The sequence below is a fragment of the Ochotona princeps genome, chromosome 15 (assembly GCF_030435755.1).
Source record: "Ochotona princeps isolate mOchPri1 chromosome 15, mOchPri1.hap1, whole genome shotgun sequence".
NCBI lineage: Eukaryota > Metazoa > Chordata > Mammalia > Lagomorpha > Ochotonidae > Ochotona > Ochotona princeps.
Genome location: NC_080846.1, coordinates 3,146,049 through 3,164,414, shown reverse-complemented (window position 1 = coordinate 3,164,414; position 18,366 = coordinate 3,146,049). Strand labels below are relative to the sequence as shown.

Sequence of the window (18,366 nt, the reverse complement as noted above, 5' to 3'; positions counted from 1 at the left end):
TGGCCACTTCAACAACCAGCATCACCGCGACCTTGAAGCTGTTGTAACTCATGCTTGGGAAACCCTGACTGATAGACAGGTAAGAAGGCACACGCACGCACACACACACACACACACACACACACACACACACACACACACACACACACACACACGGCATCACTCCAGCTTGCTCACTGCAACCAGAAAGCGTGACTTGCAACACGCACCCGTGCACACGCAGCCCCTGGCCCTCAGCCCGGCCCGGTCGTCTGGCTCCTAGCCCACCCGCTCCCCCCAGTTTAGCAGTGGTAAGCTGCGTGCGGGGCTGGGGCATGGCGGGTGCTCACGAAGAGCAGTTGAGGCTGTGCCCATCATCCGGGTTGGTTCAGGATGACTGCCTCCCTTGCCTTTTTTCTAGCTGGACTGCAATGAATATATTTTCTTTTAAAATCATCCCAAAGTGCAGTTGTCGACAAGAGTGGGTTGGCGGAAACTAGGGGTGGAAAGCAAGCCAAGCGGGCGCCTGGGGGGACATGCCTGCCGGGAGTAGGAGGCCATTCGCCACGCCACTGGCCACACTGGCGCGGGTCCTGTCTGCAGATCGCCACCCAAGAGACGAGCTTCACGACGGCTTAGACAGATGCAGCGAGTCCCGCAGAGGGACAGGCCTGAAGTGCTCACAGGCACATGGGCAGCAGAGTGCTAAAGGCAGCGTTCAAGACGGTGCCATTTGTATGAAGTTCACAGAGATGCAACATTCTAGAACACGAATGGCAATCTGACAGAGGCCAAAAAGGCACAGGGTCTAGACGCTGAGGTGGGCGCTGGACTCCCAGGGTGCACCAACACAGGGTCTGCATGTGGGGTCCTCACCCATCACACGGGGAACAGACGCCCCGGCCTCAGGCAGGGGCTGGCCCTCCATGAACACTGCACATCCTGCCCTGCACTCACCTCCCAGAATCCCCGGGACAAGCCACAGAGGCCTTGTGACAAGCCACAGAGGCCCTGTGACTGTGATGGTCACCGGTCACTCTGTCAGAGCACCAGGAGCTGCAGGAGGGTCCAGTGCAGTGAGGCTGGCCACATGCCGGCCCATCCTCATGTGTCAGTCCCACATTGTGGCCATTCCTGTACAGGAGGGAGCTTTGTCACTCAGCACAGCACCCTGTATGCGGTGCCGACCGGAGGCTCCAGGAATGGTTGCACCGTGACCATGACTGTTGCTAAGACATCAGGTATCTGCATTCAGTGGTGAGGGACGGCCCAGGAGCAAGTGGCTTGATCATCCTCGGAGGAAAGTGCCCTGGCCTGGACATTTGCAGGCCAGACTCCTTCAGGCCACCGTCACTGCCCTCACGGCTGTCCCCTCTGCACAGAGTCTCCTGTTAGAACCCTGGGAACAGGTGCACCTGCTCCAGGCCCCACCCACCCACAGCCCAGGCCTCCACACCAGGTGGTTCATGTCTCCAGATGTCATAGGCTCTTCCAGGAGCTAAGACTGCTTACAACTCAAACCAACCAGACAAGAGTGCCCACATCTTTAAAAATGAGGCAAGGGGCTAGCATGGTGGTAGGGAGAGTAAGGCCTCCACCTGCAATGAAGATATCCCTGTGAGTACCTGTTTGGGTTCCAGCTGCTCTACTTCCCATCCAGATCCGTGCTAATGTCCGGGAAAGCAGCAGAAGATGGCCCAAGTGCTTGGGGCCCTGCACCTGCGTGGGAGACCGGGAGGAAGCTCCTGGCTCCTGGTGTTGGTCTAGCCCACTACTGACCACTGTGGCTATTTGGGGAGTGAGCCAGCGTGTAGAAGACCTCTCTGTCTTTCCATCTCTCTCTTTCAAATAAATAAAATAATCTCCAATAAAGTAAAATCTTTTCGACAAAGTCAAGGGCACATCTTCTAGTGCCCCATGTGGAGATGAGCCATCCATCCCTCCTCCAGAGCGAGCTGATGGCCGGAGGTGATTGCCAGGGTGTCTGATGTGGTCTCAACACACCGGCCATTTGGAAACGCAGGGTCTCAGTTTGGTTCTGCCGAGCAACGCCCCCTGCAGGTCATTCCGTACCCCCTCCAGGCAGCAGCTGAATTTCTCCCGGAGCCATGCTCCTGCGTGACCACTCCTTACCTCCTCCAGGAAGGAGCCGAAGTTCTCCAGGAAGTACTTCCAGTGGATGTGGGGCGTCAGGTGGAGCCTCAGCTTCCTCAGCAAGTAGTGGTATTGGCTGTCCGTCAGCTTGGGGCAGAACGCCTTGAGCACGTCCCCGAACTCCATGGCTTTCAAAAACCCTGTGTCCTCTGCGTCCAGCGCAGCAAAGGCCTAGACAACAGACAAGTAATGACAAGGTAGCAGGTGCACAGCATGGCCTATGCACCTGCCGCATTTTCCATACACTGTGTTTCTGCTCACATGAGAGCCGTGTAGGGATGGCCACATCGCTGACCAAAGCCACTGTAGCCGAGGGACCCACCCAGCTGGCTCTGGGCAGGGTCTGAGAGCCTGGGCACCTGGCAGTGGCCAGACCACAGGCTGCCGTCCTGGCCTGACTCGGGGACAGACCCCCGCTGGTCTCACCCCACACCCACAGCCCTGGAAGACTCCTCCTCCCCAGCCCTCAATGCTGGAGGGGCTGGGGTACCCAGTGTAGAACCAGCAGCTTGCAGTCAAACTGAAAAAGTGCAAAACGTGCTATAAAAAGCAAGCACATTTCCCCCCATCTGTCGGGAACAAAACCATTCATTTTTATTGCACTAGATCTGTATCAAGTGGTAGATTAAGATCTTTTTTTTAAAAAAAAATAAGAATTTAACATGCCTGCAGACTCCAAACCAAGTCACCTCATGGTTAATTTTCATTCAGGGCTAATTGGGCCCGCCCTGGGCCCACTCAGGTGGTGGCACATGGACAAGTGCATTGGCCCTGGGCAGCTGGGCAGCTTTGAGCTCTTGGTGGTTTGCAGGAAAAGTGTGTGGGGGGGGGGCTGTGGAAGCTGGGCTCTTCAAATATGGGGCTCTGCGTATTTTTTTTTAAGATTTTATTTGAAAGGCAAAGGCAATTTTACAGAGAGAAAGAGAGAGAGGGAGAGAGAAAGAGATCTCCCATCAATTGATTCACTCCACAGACGGCTGCAGCTGCTGGGCTGGACACGTGGAAGGCAGAGGCTCAAGCATGTGGGCCATCCTCTGCTCCTTTACCAGGTACATTAGCAGGGAGGTGGATCGGAAGTGGAGCTGGCAGGACTTGAACTGACACCTGGATTGAGCACGGGGGTGACTTAATCCTCTGTGCCATGGCAGGCTGCAGCGCGCACGGCCCCCAGGGCACACCACGATCCTCTCCCGTGGAGAGTCCTGCCTCCACGGACGCCCTCATGCCTGGCGTCCCTTACACGCACACCTGCACACCTGCAGAGTGCTGTGCACGTATCAGCCTGTGGCTGCGGGAGCCCAGGGAAGACACGAGAGCTGGGACGTTTCCCTTACCTGTGACAGGGCCGCCTGGGAAGCGCCCACTACTTCCTGGATGTTCCTCACTACGTCCGAGAGGGCCACTGTGGAGAAGTCGGGTGGCTCACCCTGGCCTTTCTCCATGGGTGGTGGCTCTGGCCTCAGCTTGCTGCTCTCCAACGCTCCCAGGAAGTCGGCATGGTTGATGGAACGGTCCTGCCAGCTCACTCCCCAGCTTGTCCCAGGAGAGAGGAACATCATCTCATTTTATTTGAAAGGCAGACACAGAAGTCTTCCCACCCAGTGCTTCAGTCCCCAGATGGCTGGGCTGGGCCGGGCTGAAGCCAGGAGCCTGCCACTCCAGCCCGGTCTCCCACACTGGGTGCAGGGCCCCAGCACCTCAGCCACCTTCTGCTGCTCTGACAGGTGCATCGTTAGCAGGAGCAGGCATGAACCAGCACTCTTTCTGGGATGCCAGCATTGCAGGCAGTGACTTGAGCCATTAGGCTGTAACGCCACCCCCTAGAGTATTAACTCTTATTTTGAAAAATCACTTAGCCATTCAACAAATAGATCTGCTGAGCACAGAAGTAGTACAGGAGAATGATAATGTCAAGGAATCATCCCCCGTACTGTTGGTGTGTCTGGGCCAATGAGCTCCGATACTGGACAAGCCCACACAAGCACTGCAAATCCTTGAGGTCAAGGCCAGGGCTGTGAGGGGGGACAGGGTCGGCGTGAGTGAGCTGGTGGGGCTTCAGGCCGCCACCCTGCCCTGAAACCCGGTGCGTGTATGGGCAGACCACTGGCTCACAGCTCCGATTGTGCAGGAGACAGGCAGGGAAGGCCTGGCTAACAAATCTGACCTGGTGCCTGGTCCCCTGGGCCCTGGGAGGGCGAAGCAGAAGTGGTGTGGAAGGGGTGACCACAGGGCTGTTCCTCGGGACCTTGACCAGCCAGGGCCAGAACACAGGTGAGGTCATGGCTGTGGCACAAGCTCACGTTTCTGGGACTCAAACACTCAGGGACTAACGAGCCCAAATCCTGTGTTGGGCATCAGCACGGCCCTACCAGGGGACAAGGAGGGAAGGGGACAGTGCACATACTTCCCCCACTGCCTGGCTGCCAACGTGGCACTAACCCACCGTGACGGAATCAGATGCATATGCTAATCTTGGTGGTATTTAGAAATGTCTATTTTGGAGCTGGAGAAAGAATAATCTACATATAATTACAACTGACAGCGACGCTTGCCAGCGAGATGGCTTGGAGGAGAAGCAGCCAGCAGCGGGGCCTTCCTGAGATCTGGATGCCGTGAAAAGCAGCTCAGCCCACAAAGGCTGGACGGCAGGAGCACATGGACGTGGTGCCATGGCTCCTGGGCAGCAGCATTCGGCTCAGCACTCTGCCATCCACACCCGCTGGCTTGTTCACCGAGTGTGTGGGGACTCTCACTCAGCTGGAACGAGGTAACAGGAGCAGGCTCCAGGGGCGGGGAGGGGAGAGCAGAGCAGACACCTTCTCCTCGCCTCTCCCTGCACCCCAGTGCAGTGCAGGGCAGAGTGGTGTGGGCTGGCAGAGGCAGGGCAGCCAGACCAGGAGAGTAGGGTAGACTCAGGGGCTCCCAGGAGGGTGGGGGGTGCCAGGGGTCAGGGCAATGACAGGAAATGGGGCCAGTAGCTGAGGTCACCTGAAGGCCCATGAGGCCCACCTCAGCCTGTCCTCCTGGCCACAGCTATCACCAAGGACTGCCTTCCCCCTTTGGGGGGACTCAGCAGCCCTTCCCTGGCCAGGCTCCAGTAACGAGCTGAGCACCTATGTTCCCTGACCGACCTGCACGAAGCACCTGCCAGCCTGGGCAGAGGTCTAAGGCTTCTCCCTGGCCTGCCTCACATGAACTGACACAGCTGGGCCTGCCACTGCTCCCTCTGCTTGTCGGACCACGCTCCCTGCTCACCCGGCCCCTCCGGACTCCCTTCTTCCTGGCCTCATTCACTCTTGTCTGCGAGGGAGAGGCCCCTCTTGGGCCAGACCTTGGTGGCGCACAGAGCTTGTGGCTCCCCGCTGCCAGGGTCTGTTCCATTTGTGTCCCTCACCTGTGCATGGGCTTCTTGGCTTGACAGGATAAAGCAGGTGATGCAAGAAACGCACAAGTCCAGGATGAAATGGACCAATGCAGGCAAGGCAGCCTTAAGCCATGGGCAGGGTCATGCCTGCCGGTGGCTAGGACCAATGCAGGCGAGGCAGCCTTACGCCACGGGCAGGGTCATGCCTGCTGGCGGTTAGGACCCTAGCCCCTAACAGACGCCGGGCCAGGGGGGACCTTGTGATGGGGTAAGGGTGATTAGGACCTAAGGGCAGAACCCTTGTGAGTGGGGTCCATGTCTTCACAAAGGAGGCTCTGTGAGGTGACAAGCCAAAGATGGGACCGGAGGTTATCGCTCCCCAGCCCTGAACCTGCTCACACCCCTTGCTGCTGGGTGTCTTGGCACCTGGAACTGTGAGGAAAACAAAACCAAAACCAAAACCTGGTTCAGGAGTGAGCTGGTTCATGGCACTTGGCCATGGCAGTTCAAGGGCTCTGATATTAACACGGTGCGATTTCTCAGTCATTGGTTGCATCTACAAAAGAGCAAGTGTCTTTTCTGAAGTAGAAATAGGAGTGTATGTGGCTATGGAAAGTGGGACGTGAGGCAGAATGGGGAGAGGGTGCAGGAGACCCTGGCACACCTGGCACTCAGACATGTGACTCCCGGATGTACAGCAAGGAAGAGGCAACGAGAGCTGAACACTGACGGTTCGTTAAACAGAAGTCATTCCAGGGCCAACTGTCACCCTGGAATCCACACAGATGGGCACATCCAGATAGCACCTGTGTCTGTCGGCCTGCAGCAGGCACCCTGACATGGTGGCAACTGTCAGGATAGCCGTCCCCAATGCCCGTACCAGCACTTGAGACCAAGCGGGCTTATCTGGTCGGGTTGCCAGATTCAGTAAACAGGCAAGAACAGAACACTCAAGGGATACACAGTACAACTAGAACCTCAGTAAGTAATGGTTTTTAAAAGATTTGCGTATTGTACTTGAAAGAATTTGAGAGAGAGGGAGGAAGAGAAATCTTACACCTGCTGGTTTACTCCCTAGATAGCTGCAACAGCCTGAGCTGGGTTGGTTAAAAGCCAAGAGCTTCTTCTGGACTGCCTATGTGAGAACATGGACCCAAGAACTCGAGCCATCCTCTGCTATATTCCTAGGTGCATTAACAGGGAGCTGGATCGAACTGGAGCAGCCAGGAGTCAAAGCAGTGCCCATATGGGATGCCAGCACAGTAGGCAGATAGTGCCACCATGCCAGTCCCTAAGTTAACGCTTTTAAAAACTACAAATATATTCTGGGGCTGGCACTGTGGGCTGGTGAGCTAGGCCTCTTTGCCTGTGACACCAGCATTGCCTATGGGCACCAGTTAATGTCCTGGCTGCTCCACTTCCCATCCAACTCTCTAACGGCCTGGGAAAGCAGCAGAGGATGGCCCAAGTGCTGGGCATCACGCCCCCAAGTGGGAGACCCAAAAGAAACTCCTGGATCCTGGCTTTGACTAAGCTCAGTTCTGGTCATTGCAGTCATTTGGGGAGTGAACCAACGGATGGAAGATCTCTCTTGTACTCCTTCTCTCTAACTCTGCCTTTCCAAGAAAATAAATGAATAAAAATACAAGTATATCCCAAGTGTATCTTTGAAAAAAATACAAGTATATCCCAAGTTCTGCAGGGAACATACTTACACAAGAAGTTATTGTTTATCCCAAATTTGAACTCCACTGGGAACCCTGTGTGCTTTGTGTGTAACTCCATCCCTGGTCCATCTGACCAGACCAAGGAAACGCCCTAAGAGGTCATCCTACTTATCACCCAGTTGTGCCTAGCTGTGCAGGACTTCTATCTGCTCCTTTGCAAGGAAAGCATCTCATATGAGGCACTGCTAAAGAGCAACATGAAAAAAAAAAACTTTTCCACAATGTCTACTGCTAATGTGTTCAGTCAAGGGCTTGTGGACCTCTGAAACAAGAACAAGATGTCACACACACACACAGCACCTGCAGAAAGCCAAAGCAAGCACTGGCTGTCAGAAAAGTGCTAAGTGTGACAAGGACTGGAGCTAAAACGAAGGGCATCTTCCAGGTACAGAAAAACAAGATTAAATGGCAAAGGTTGAAATACACACAGGCCAAGGTGGCAGGACATGTAACAACCCTCAGAAACAAGGATGGGGAGCGGGAGAAGGTGGGCAGGGGGCGCCTTTGTGCAGTCAAGAAAACCACGAGATGGAGGCCAGAGCACCCGGGAGAGACACTGGAGAGGTGAGTGTCACCAGCCAGCGGCCTTCACAGGAACTCAGCACATGGACAAGTGAGTTCGGGGCGAGTTCAGGGTGAGTGTGCATGGGGCCCAGGGCTGAGCTGGCACAGGTCAGGGGTGGGAGGAAACACCTTAAACCCACATCCCATCAGACGCTACCTCTAAGGAGGGAACTGGGCACCTGCCGCTTGGAAACAGGGCTCCCCGGGGGCAATGACAGTCGGTGGAGGTTGTGGGCCTCGGAGGGGGACAGGGTGAAAGGAGCAGGGGAGGTGCTGGTTGTGTTTTTCTAAGAAGCCTCACTGTTATTGGAGCCCCCAAATGCATGAGTAACGTGGGAGAGAAAGCCAGCCTTGAGAAGGAGGATTCTGCTGCTTAGGCACACGGGGGAAGTGCGGACACTTCTCAGCTTGCCTCCCGCTTTGGACAAACCCGCTGCCAGGCAGGCCACTGGGAGGGGACCCGGAGAGGCTGTGCCCGAGTCAGAAGGCTGGTGGCAGACGGACACTGGAGCCAGGCAACCTGTTCTGTGAGAAACACAGATAGTGTCTTCAAAATGCTCCTGGTGCAGATTATTTTAAAAAATGTGCTGGACTTGAAAAAAATGTTATATCAAAATACACCATGGTGTAGGAACCTAAGCCTTGCCTGCAGTGTGAGCAGCCCACAGGGACACTGGCTCACGTCCCGGCTGCTCCACTTTGAAACCAGCTCCCTGCTTCTGGCCTGGGAAAGCAGCAGCAGATGGCTCCAGTGCACGTGCGTGGGAGACCTGAAGGAAGCTCCTGGCTCCTGGCTTAGGATCAGCTCAGCTCCAGCCATTGTGGCCCCTTGAGGAGTGAACGAGCAGGATGATATCTCTTGGGCCTCCTTTTCTCTGCCCCTCTGCTTTTCAACTAAAAATAATTTTTTAAAAAAAATCTTCATTATTTGAGAGGGAGGGAGGGAGGGCGGGCGAGCCAGATCTTTCATCTGGGTGCCTCCCTAAATGCCCACGAGAGCCAAGCTTGGGTCAGAACCAGGAGCCAGGACAACAGCACAGGTCTCCCCCATGGGCAGCAGGGATGCCCCTTGGAGCCATCCCGCAGAATGTGCAGCAGCAGGAGGTGATGTTGGGACTCACCCTCAGGCACCTGACCCGCCCTCTCACTGCCCCGTCCGCGTGCAGCGAGGTGTGTGGGGCCCACCTGTCGAGGAGACTGGCCAGCTCCTCCTCCTTGAGCGGGCAGCCACACTCTCGCAGCACCTTCTGCAGCCTGCACATGGAGATGGAGCCGCTTCTGGACTTCTCCTCTTGGGCGAGAGCTTTGCTGATGTCTTCGTAGTGAGCCAGGAGCTTCTCCCTGGGGAGGGAACCAGTGCAGGCTGGTCAACAGCTGCACATCAGGGAGGTGAGACAAGAAATCCTGTGAAGCAAGGGACTGGGTGACCACAGTGACGCGATGAGTGGCAGCTGACAGGAGAACTAATGTTGAAGATGCTTTTCAGCTTTGTGTAATGCTGACATCAAAAGGGATCCCAGAAAAAAAATACATATCTCATTATCATTTTACTGCCAGCATCACCACAGCTCTGGCTTTGTACTAGGGTTGGCACTTCAACAAAGCAGAAATTTAACCACAGTGACAAATACACAGGGAAAATGCACCTGCTCTGTGTCAGCACTTGCTGAGCACTTGCCCTCGGGGGACGGACAGGGCACACCCAGCGTGACAGCGATGGCACAACTCCATGTGGGAGGTACAGATGGGCACTAGCAGTGCAGGGTGAGCAGAGCTAACCCGGAAGCCTCAGGAACAGCTGGCTCCAAGGCCCTGAGTCGGGGCTGAGGGAGGTGGCAAGCGATGGCCGTGATATCCCGTCAGCCCGGCAGGAGCAGGTGTCCTGAGCGCCTCTGGTAGGAAACACGGCCGTGGTCCTGACTCTGGCACACCGGGAGCTGCACTGTCCTCAAGCTCTTCCCCACAGGGCGCGGGCAGCCCCTCCTGGTGGCCAAGGGTCAGGATGGCGCTAGACGCCGCGTGGCACAGGCAGCCCCTCCTGGTGGCCAAGGGTCAGGATGGCGCTAGACGCCGCGTGGCACAGTCCGCAGAGCCCCTAGCCTTGCCGTGGCTCCTACTCTCAGGATGCACTCGAGGTTCTCCGTGGCTCAGCTTTTCACTTCTAGAAAATTCTGACTTCAGAAAGAGTGCACAGCGATCTTCAAGAACAAACTGTCTCGCCTCGGCCTGCATGGGACCTGTGGTGGCTTGGGAACCCCCAACTCAACCAGGCACCAACACAGCCCTCCTGGTGGCATGTTTGTCCAGCGCGGGGCTTGAAGTTGGAAGTATGGGAAGAGAGTGTGCCACAGTGACTGTGAGAAGCAATCCTTCAAGGTGGTCACTACCACCTCAGATATGCCCTCATGGAGGGGACAGCTCTGGACAGCGCCTGGGAAAGCCTCTCCCAGAACGAAAAGCCAGAAACCCCGGAGAGGCGAGAGGGAGGGGCACCCAGTCTCTGGGTGATGACCCAGCCCCTTCTCTTGCCGCCCCCCCCATCAAGAATGCCTCACACAACGGCAGAGCGCTGCACACACACAAGTGGCAAGAACCGCCCGTGCGTGTCTGCAGCGAGGCCCTGCTGCCTGGCACACGTGTCCCCAGGGGGTCGCCTGTCACTATCCACTCCAACTCCGTCCTCACTACACAGGCCATGGACATGTCACAGCAGTTTGGGGAGAGGTAGAATTTTTTAGATTTATTTTATTTTTATTATTTTTTTGATTGGAAAGTCAGACATACAGAGAGAAGGAGAGACAGAGAAGAAGATCTTCCGTCCGATGATTCACTTCCCAAGTGGCTGCAATGGCTGGAGCTGTGCCGATCTGAAGCCAGCAGCTGGGAAACAGGAGCCTCCTCCAGGTCTCCCATGCAGGTGCAGGGTCCCAAGGCTTTGGGCTGTCCTCAGCTTCCTTCCCAAGCCACAAGCAGGGAGCTGGATGGGAGGCGGTGCTGCCGGGATTAGAACTGGCGCCACCAGGAGGGGCTGCCCACGCCCCGTGGGGAAGCCAGAGCTTGAGGACAGTGCGGCTCCTGGTCTTGCTATTGTGCCAGGCCCAAGGGATGGATTTTAATCATGTGAGGCACTCATCATGGCTCCCGCTGGCTTCTGGGCAACAACGATTTCCCTTGCAGAGCACATGTGCATGCAGAGTAAGTGAGGGGCTGGCAGCACGGTGCATGGCACGCCGCCCAGTGGGAAGCGGGCTGGCCAATGCAGAGCTGCTCCAGGGCCATGCCGAGTTCCCACGAGGGCACTGGCGGGGTCCCTTGGCCCCTCTCCCAGGCTGCCAGCTCAGGCCCGGCTCCAGCACGGAGCTCCAGGGCTGTGCTGGGCCCACACGGTCACTGACTCCCACCTCTGCTGTTCTTCTCTTAATCTAAATTTCAGACTGATGTTAAAAAAAGAGGAGGAGAAGAAGAACCTAGCATGGAAAACAAACCTAAGCTTAACAAATGATTTTTTAGCAAATAAAATGTTAGGTGCATGAGACTCCTTTCTCTCCACTTCTGAGTTTCAGCATAAATAAGGGAACACAGAACATTCTAGAAACACGGACTCCTTTGGGGCTCCCCCTGAAACACCACAACTGCAGAACCACAAAACCGGGTGTCCTGAGGGTCAAGGACCTCCACAGGCTTTACCAGCCGGTGGCTCCTGAGAACGCAGACGTGGGCCAAGCCCCCGGCTTCCACAGGGGGAGTGCCAGGAGCGGCACGCACCGAGGGGGTGGGAGCAGGGTCCCAGTGGCACCTGGTGGCATGTGGCTCTCCTTGCTAGGCCCACAGGGAGCTTCAGGACTCATGTGAGGCAGGAGAGAAGTGAAGAGCAGTGCGGCTAGCCCCGGGCCCCGTGGCGTACCTGAGCATCCTGCACATGCATTGCACGGTCCCCCCAGCGCTGTTAGCCCAGGCTTCGGGCTCTGGGGACATCACCTGTGATGTGGCGTTCCACTGCCCCCTCTTCAGCCTCATTTGATTATTATGATACACCGCCCGAGTCCCGGGCAACAACTCACTCATTCAGTCAGGGCTGCAAGCTGGACAGTCTAACAGGGCTCCTTGGAATGATAATGGCAGGCCACAGCACAGACAGGACCACGTGCAGGCCATGAACTGCTGGGCTACCAAGGGTGGAGACCGCAAATCCTGTCCCAGCATAAGCTTTTCGCTGGCTCTACGCATGGACATTCCCGCTGTGTGCAGAATGGCCTCTGAACCCCAGGCGGGGAGTTCTAATCGGGCCGAGGGAGGAACCAGGCATGGCTGTCCATGAGCACAGGGTCACCTGTAACATGTGACAGGGTGAGATGTGGGCAAGGCAGGACAAGCTTGCGGCTTTCTAGCCACTCTGACGTTCTTACATGGCACCGATTTCTCAGCTCCATGGCAGTGAGTGAGTCTAACAGGTATAGGGAACTTTGCACAGGTCGTGGTGGAGGGTGGGGATGGCAGTGGTATCTCGGGGTGCCTTTGCTGCAGGGTGTATGCGGAAGGGAACGGTCTCACGGGACAGCCACACTCACCTGGCCGCCCTGGGCTTCTCAGCCTCATGGGTCTGCTGCAGCTCCCGCATCTCCTCCTGCACCTGCTGGGGCTTGGTGAAATGGCCCATGAAGTTGAAATAATCTTCCGCGAAGGGCCGATGGATGGCAGGTGAATAGGCAACTCCCAACTTCTGTAGGAATTCCTGGTAGGTGATGTGTCCTCTTCCTTCTGTGTCATAGCTTAAAGATGAGACAGGACAGAACATAATGCCATCAGGAGCCACCGAGGCACGCGGGATCACAGGGGTTTGGACGGCACCTGTGCTAAGGGGGAGGGGAGGACATGCAGAGTCTCGGGCCTCCCCCATGCCCGCCCTTTACCAAGCTGCTGGGAGAGATCCAGGTACACCCAGATCTCCAAACGACCACCTCGGAGACAGCCTGTGTGGGAGGCAGCGGCCATGGGCAGCTCCCCTGCAGCCAATCACAGACGCCAGAGACGTGCCTTCCAGGGCAGGCCACACTTGGGCACCCATGTGCCAGGAGGGGTTCCACCTACTCACACCAGGGAACCTTCGCAAAGGCGCATTCAGTCTGAGAGCCTGGAAATGAGGATACCCCTTGATTCAAGGACGGTGCGAGTCCCCGTCTTCCTCTTTCAAGAGCCACCAATCACACCCAGCCAGCGAGAGAGACGGGCAAGCAAAAACAAGATAAGAATTACGCTCCGTGCCTTTTATGTCATTTTCTATTATGGAGATTTTTCCTGAATTATAATTCATTTAAAAAGCCATAATGGAGGGATTTTTATCTCCCAACATTATTCACATAGAATAGAATTACTTCAATAAAAATTTTTAAGGCAAATTGCCAATTTTCTCTGAAGGGAAAAAAAAGAAGAGTATAATCTTTGCAGGAAGATTTCGGTCCCCATTGAATTGATTAAATGGCATTTCTGGACGCGACCATCCCTGCATCCACCGGGGCTCCCAGAGTACCAGTAAGACTGTCTGAACAGCTTGGCCAATGTGACCTCTCCCTCGGGTGGCACTGGGTGCTGGTCTGACAGGTGCGAGCCTTTGAGTGTGAGGCTGGGCTGTCCTCTGCCAGGCAGCCGCAGGTGCAGAAGGGTGGAGGTGACAGCCGTGTGTCCCTGCTGGGGTGTGCGCACAAGAGGAGGGCGTATTCAAGTCAGGCAGAAGCTTCACGTTTGTGCCAGAGAGCACGGAGGATGAGGGGGGAGTAGCCACGTCAGGAATGGGCCCGGAAGCTGACAAGTCACATAGGCTGCTGACTGGACTCACAGCTCCACAGCTGAAAATCAAACTTAGTGCTCCCCAAATCCCCTCTCTCCCATTGGCTGGAGGGCCTTATTCCTTTACCCTCTCAAAGCTAGCCCATGCCTGCTCGACCACTCAGCATCCCCACGCTCCCAAGCCTGCAAGCCCGTAGGCAGTGGCCCACAGTCGTGGTGTGCCTCCTTTGGGGGGTCCCTGCTTCATTGCTGGAATCCCCTGAGATGACACAGCCACCACGTTCTCAAATCACTGGGTGCAGCCAAACTGTGCCTGAGCGCTGCTGCCAAGGAGCGGGGTGAACAGGCAACAGAGTCAGAGGGGCTGAGGCCCCAGGACTTGGGGTGATGCATTGACCCCAGCCCAGAGCAGGTGCCTCTGCACTGGGTCCTGTTTCCGGGATTTGCATTTTCCTAAGGGCAGGTTGCAGTTGTTCTCCTTACCTCTGCCTCGCCAGATCGCCGGGCGGGGGTGGGGGGGTGGGGGCTCTGACAGTGGACTTGAACCTGGCCAGGTCTCTGAGTGGACCCAGCACATCACGGTGGCACCGGCTGCTATGGTGGCCCCAGTAGCTGGGCTCACTGGGCTGAGCATGCATCCCTCATGTGGTGACAGCCCTGTTTGTTGTCATTAGAGCAGGAAAGGATGACCCTGCTGCCAGCGGCGCCCCCTGCTTGGCCTTGGGGAGGCCAACCGCCACTGCCCTCATTATCTGTGACATCTGGCCCAAGCAGCAGCCAGGGGGCCAGGGAGCTGGGCATGAAGTCATGTCGCCACACAGATAAGGAGGAACTCTCAGCTCTCCCCTCAGGGCCTACGCGGGGTGCTCCCGCTCCCTCTCTCTGCCTTCTGGGGTTGTCTATGCTGGGGTTTGAACAGGATCTGGCTCCTGGTTCCTGCGAGTCTGATGTCAGCAGTTACGGGATCAATACTAACAGTCCATGGATTAAGGTTGGTGTTGGGAAGATGGGCGTGGCAGGAGGCAGCCTGGCCCTGTGGTTCTCCATGATGGATCAGAGAGGCGGCCACAGGAGCAGGGCCCTCTCTGCTGCTGGCCTGGCCATGCCCTCCTCCCATGATACACACTCCGTTCCCTGCCCCACCTCTCCAGATGCACAAGCTGACAGAAGCCCCTCCCTCTGATGGGGAGCTCCTCCCCACTTATTCAGAACAACGGAGAGCTGTGAATGCAGCTTGAAGCTTCTAGAATGAGCGGCACTGACATTGCAAACTGACTGTTTTCTTTGGTTACTGGTGCTGATGCCTCTGTGTGTACCATGTTGCTGGGTGCCTTTATCTGCCACAAGACCAGAGAAGGTACCCTCTCTGGGGTGCAGGCGTTAGCACCCAGCAGGGCCTTGTTTTGGCTGCTGGCTCCTCCATTGGAACCACTGAGCTGGCCTCTCACTCACCTCCAGTCCCTCTACCCCTGGCCTGGATCCTGCAGCCCACCCCCTCCCTAAAGCTGATTAACCTGTGCCCTTTGGGATAAGGTCCCCTACATGCCCTGGCCCTACCAGCTGCCCTGCCACCTCCTGCCCACCTCATGGCTCCCACCACACGGCCATCCTGAATGGTGGACCCTCCCTTAACGTGGAGAATGTTAGTGTACACAGGGTTGCCCTGGCTGGTGGACCCCAAGGACAGAGCTGTGCTGTTTCCTGTGGCACCTGCAGTTGGGACAGTGGTTTCCACACCTGGCTTTCCAGAAACACCTCGCTTCGTGTTTGGCCCCAGCTCCTGGCACAGGGAGCAGCTTCCAGACCTGCACGCAGTCCCGCCTTCCTTGCGGGCTCTGGCCCCTTAGCTCTATGTTCCCCCTTCTGGACTTGCAACTCCTCACACCCACATGGCTTCCAGCTAACAGGATGTGTGCAATGCAACAGCCACAGTTCCAGGCCTGGCCCCTACCAAGCTTATCTGACTGCTCCATAGGCCACAGGCTTTTCAGGGGGTGGGGGAAGCCAAGACTCTAAGAAGTCTGAGGGGTAGAGCTGCCCCACCCTACCCTAGCCCCTGGTGTTATTGGGGAGCCAGGGCCATGTCAGCCTAATTGGCCTACACTGACTTAACTAGCAAATGATTTCACAAAAAGGTGGGAGTCACAGAGTGGGAAGGCCATGATGGTTGTATATTACGAATGTAGGAGCCAGCCCTGGTCCAGCAGCTTAAGTCGCTGTTTTTGATGCTGGCATCCTCTATTAGTGCGTTGGTTTGAGTCCCAGATGCACCATTTCTGTCCCATCTCTCTGCTACCGCAACTGGGGAGGAAACGGAAGACAGCGCAAGGCTTGGGCCCCTGCCAGCAAGTGGGCTGGATGGATCTAGATGGCTCCTGGCTATGGCCTGGCTCAGACCTGGCTGTTGCCGCCATTTTTGGAGAATAAAGCAACGTACGAAATCTCTCTCCTCTCTCAGTCATTCTGCCTTTCAAACAAACAAATCCATTTTTTCAAAACAACCCACCAGGACTACATGTCACACCGCTGAGTGGTGTGCTTAAACACACGTTGGTGGCGAATTTCATGCTGTGTGTATTCTAGCACAATTTAAACACTTCAGAAAGAAACAGCAGCTAACACAATCCCCAATCAATACTGATTTGGTTTTCAGAAGGCAGATGGAGCAGGAAGCAGGCCATGTGAGCTGACGACATTGACACGGCAGCATTTCTGGGGCGCAGGGTGTGCTGGGAGCTGCTTCATGCGCTGAGGTCCAAGGAGGACCTTGAGGGACCCATAAGGACCCCAAGCTGGTAAGGTTGTGGTTAGAGTGAGACTAGTACATGGAGGGAGGAGTAGAGACGGGCACAGGGTAGGCATCCCCACGGCCTCCCAGCCCCACTGCCCAGCACAGTGGGTCTCCACGGCTGTGTCAGTAGAGAGCCCTTGGGGTGCCACCCACAGCTTCCACATGCAAGGACGCCCCCTCAGTTGTCACACAGGATGCATAGCCAGCAGCCCCACACATGCTGGCCGGGGACTGGGTCCCACCTGTGGCCTTCCCCTTAGCACAGCCTCTTCCCCCATCCCCCAACAGACAGACAGAGACAATGAGGTGCGGGGAGCGGAGCTCGCGGTAGAGGCCCCACAGCTGGCTGGAAGGCAGCAGGACTCCTACCCTGTCCCCTGGCACAGCGCTGCTCCCCACCCAAGGGGAGACCTTTGAGACCGATGGGACTATAGCTGGTAGGACACCGAGTGCACACGGCAAAAGGAGGCACATTTCACCCACACCCACGGACGTGGAAGGATGCTTGTTGCCACAGCAGCAAGTGAGGGTTCTCCTTTCCTATTCTCTCCTTCCACGGAGACCATTGTGGGCCACGTGCCTCCAGTGCCTACGTCACGAAGGTGAGGCTCTCCCCAGTCACATCCACTGAGCCTCCCCTGGCCTGGGCGGTTGGTTCATGTCACAGCCCCACCCCTCCTGCCAACTCAACTCCCACTGTCCTCCAGTGCCCAGCCCCAGACACCCTGCCAGCTGCCCACACACTCCCTGCTGAGTGCCCGGGACTTCTGGAATCCTATTTTGTCACCCCTGCTGCCCCTGCAGCTTCCAGCCCACTGTGGTCCCCAGGGTTCCTGTGACTGACTTGCGGTCGCCAGGCTTATTCCCTGTACACAGGTAGTGTGGGCCCTGATGATCCGTGAGAATGCTGTGTGCACCTCCAGTTCTTCCCAACCACCCTGCCAGGACTGCAACCACGGGACCACCAGGAGCCTCACCAAAGGGCACAGGGTGGCAGGGCCGCACTGCCAGACACAACACCCACGGAAGCCTGGGACAAGAGCAGCTCAATCTGGAATAGGGCGTGAAACATCATGCCAACATCCCCATCCCATTTCTGGCTGCAGGGACCCTTGGGAGATGGCTCCAAGGCGCCCAAAACTTGGCTGCTTGCAAATGACTTTGCTATAAAACAGGCGACGCTGAGTGCCATCTTTAGGCAGATCCCACTGCACATCTGTCTGCTGAGCAGGTCAGATGGGAGGCAAGCCTCTCACTCCCCGACAACAGCAGAAGCATGGGCCTGGCCTCTGCCTCCTCGGAAATGCAAAGTCCTCTGGAACGGGAAGGGTGACAGTTGTTCACACAGGGTCGCAACACTTCTGGGGGCCAGCCTGTCCACCTCGGCTCCATGCCATGGGGGACAAGGAACAAGGCCCAGCACCCAGGTCGGGATCCCACCTCAGTAGGAGGCCCTACTGACCAGGAGCTGCCAGGCTCCAGGCATCATCCACCAACCACCAGTCACCAGCCACCACTCACCTCTGCCACAGCTTCTCAAATTCTCGTGGCGTCAGGGGAATGTCGAAGCCATACAGTGCATTCTTGATGTCCCGCCGCCGGAGGATGCCATTGCCCTCACTGTCGGTCTCAATGAAGTTCTGCATAGGAGAGGACGGAGCTCAGTGGCCAAGGTTCTCAGTGAGCAGGTCTCAGGACAACCTCCAGCCACCCGCTGAGCTCCCGGTGCATGCAAGGAAGGTGACAGCAGGGAGAATGGGGGCGAGGTGAGCACCAGAGGTGCCAGCTGGGCCACTGAGAGGCCTTGTGTGCCCTGTGGAGTCTCGTCCTCACCCCAACTTGAGGTTCACAGAATCCCAACAGGGTCTGCTAGCTCCAGGGGAACTGAATATGAGAATGAGCACCCCAACTGGGCTGCACAGTGGCCTGGGGTGGCAAAGGGCAGAGGCAGGACACATATGCCAGCTGGCATGTCAAGGTTGGTATGGCCACTGCCAAGTCCC

General features: G+C 56.6%; 1 protein-coding gene across 2 annotated transcripts in view; it reads right to left on the bottom strand.

The window, feature by feature from the left end:
* Positions 1-18,366, bottom strand: part of EFCAB6 (EF-hand calcium binding domain 6) — an 85,442-nt gene that overhangs the window by 21,106 nt on the left and 45,970 nt on the right. For both annotated transcript variants that reach the window (XM_058673641.1, XM_058673642.1), the window contains 5 exons: positions 17,885-18,003; positions 12,357-12,557; positions 8,974-9,129; positions 3,468-3,666; positions 2,113-2,304 (listed from right to left, as the gene is read on the bottom strand). In XM_058673641.1, coding sequence (XP_058529624.1) covers positions 2,113-2,304; positions 3,468-3,666; positions 8,974-9,129; positions 12,357-12,557; positions 17,885-18,003 — 867 coding nt within the window. The remainder of the gene's footprint in view (positions 1-2,112; positions 2,305-3,467; positions 3,667-8,973; positions 9,130-12,356; positions 12,558-17,884; positions 18,004-18,366) is intronic.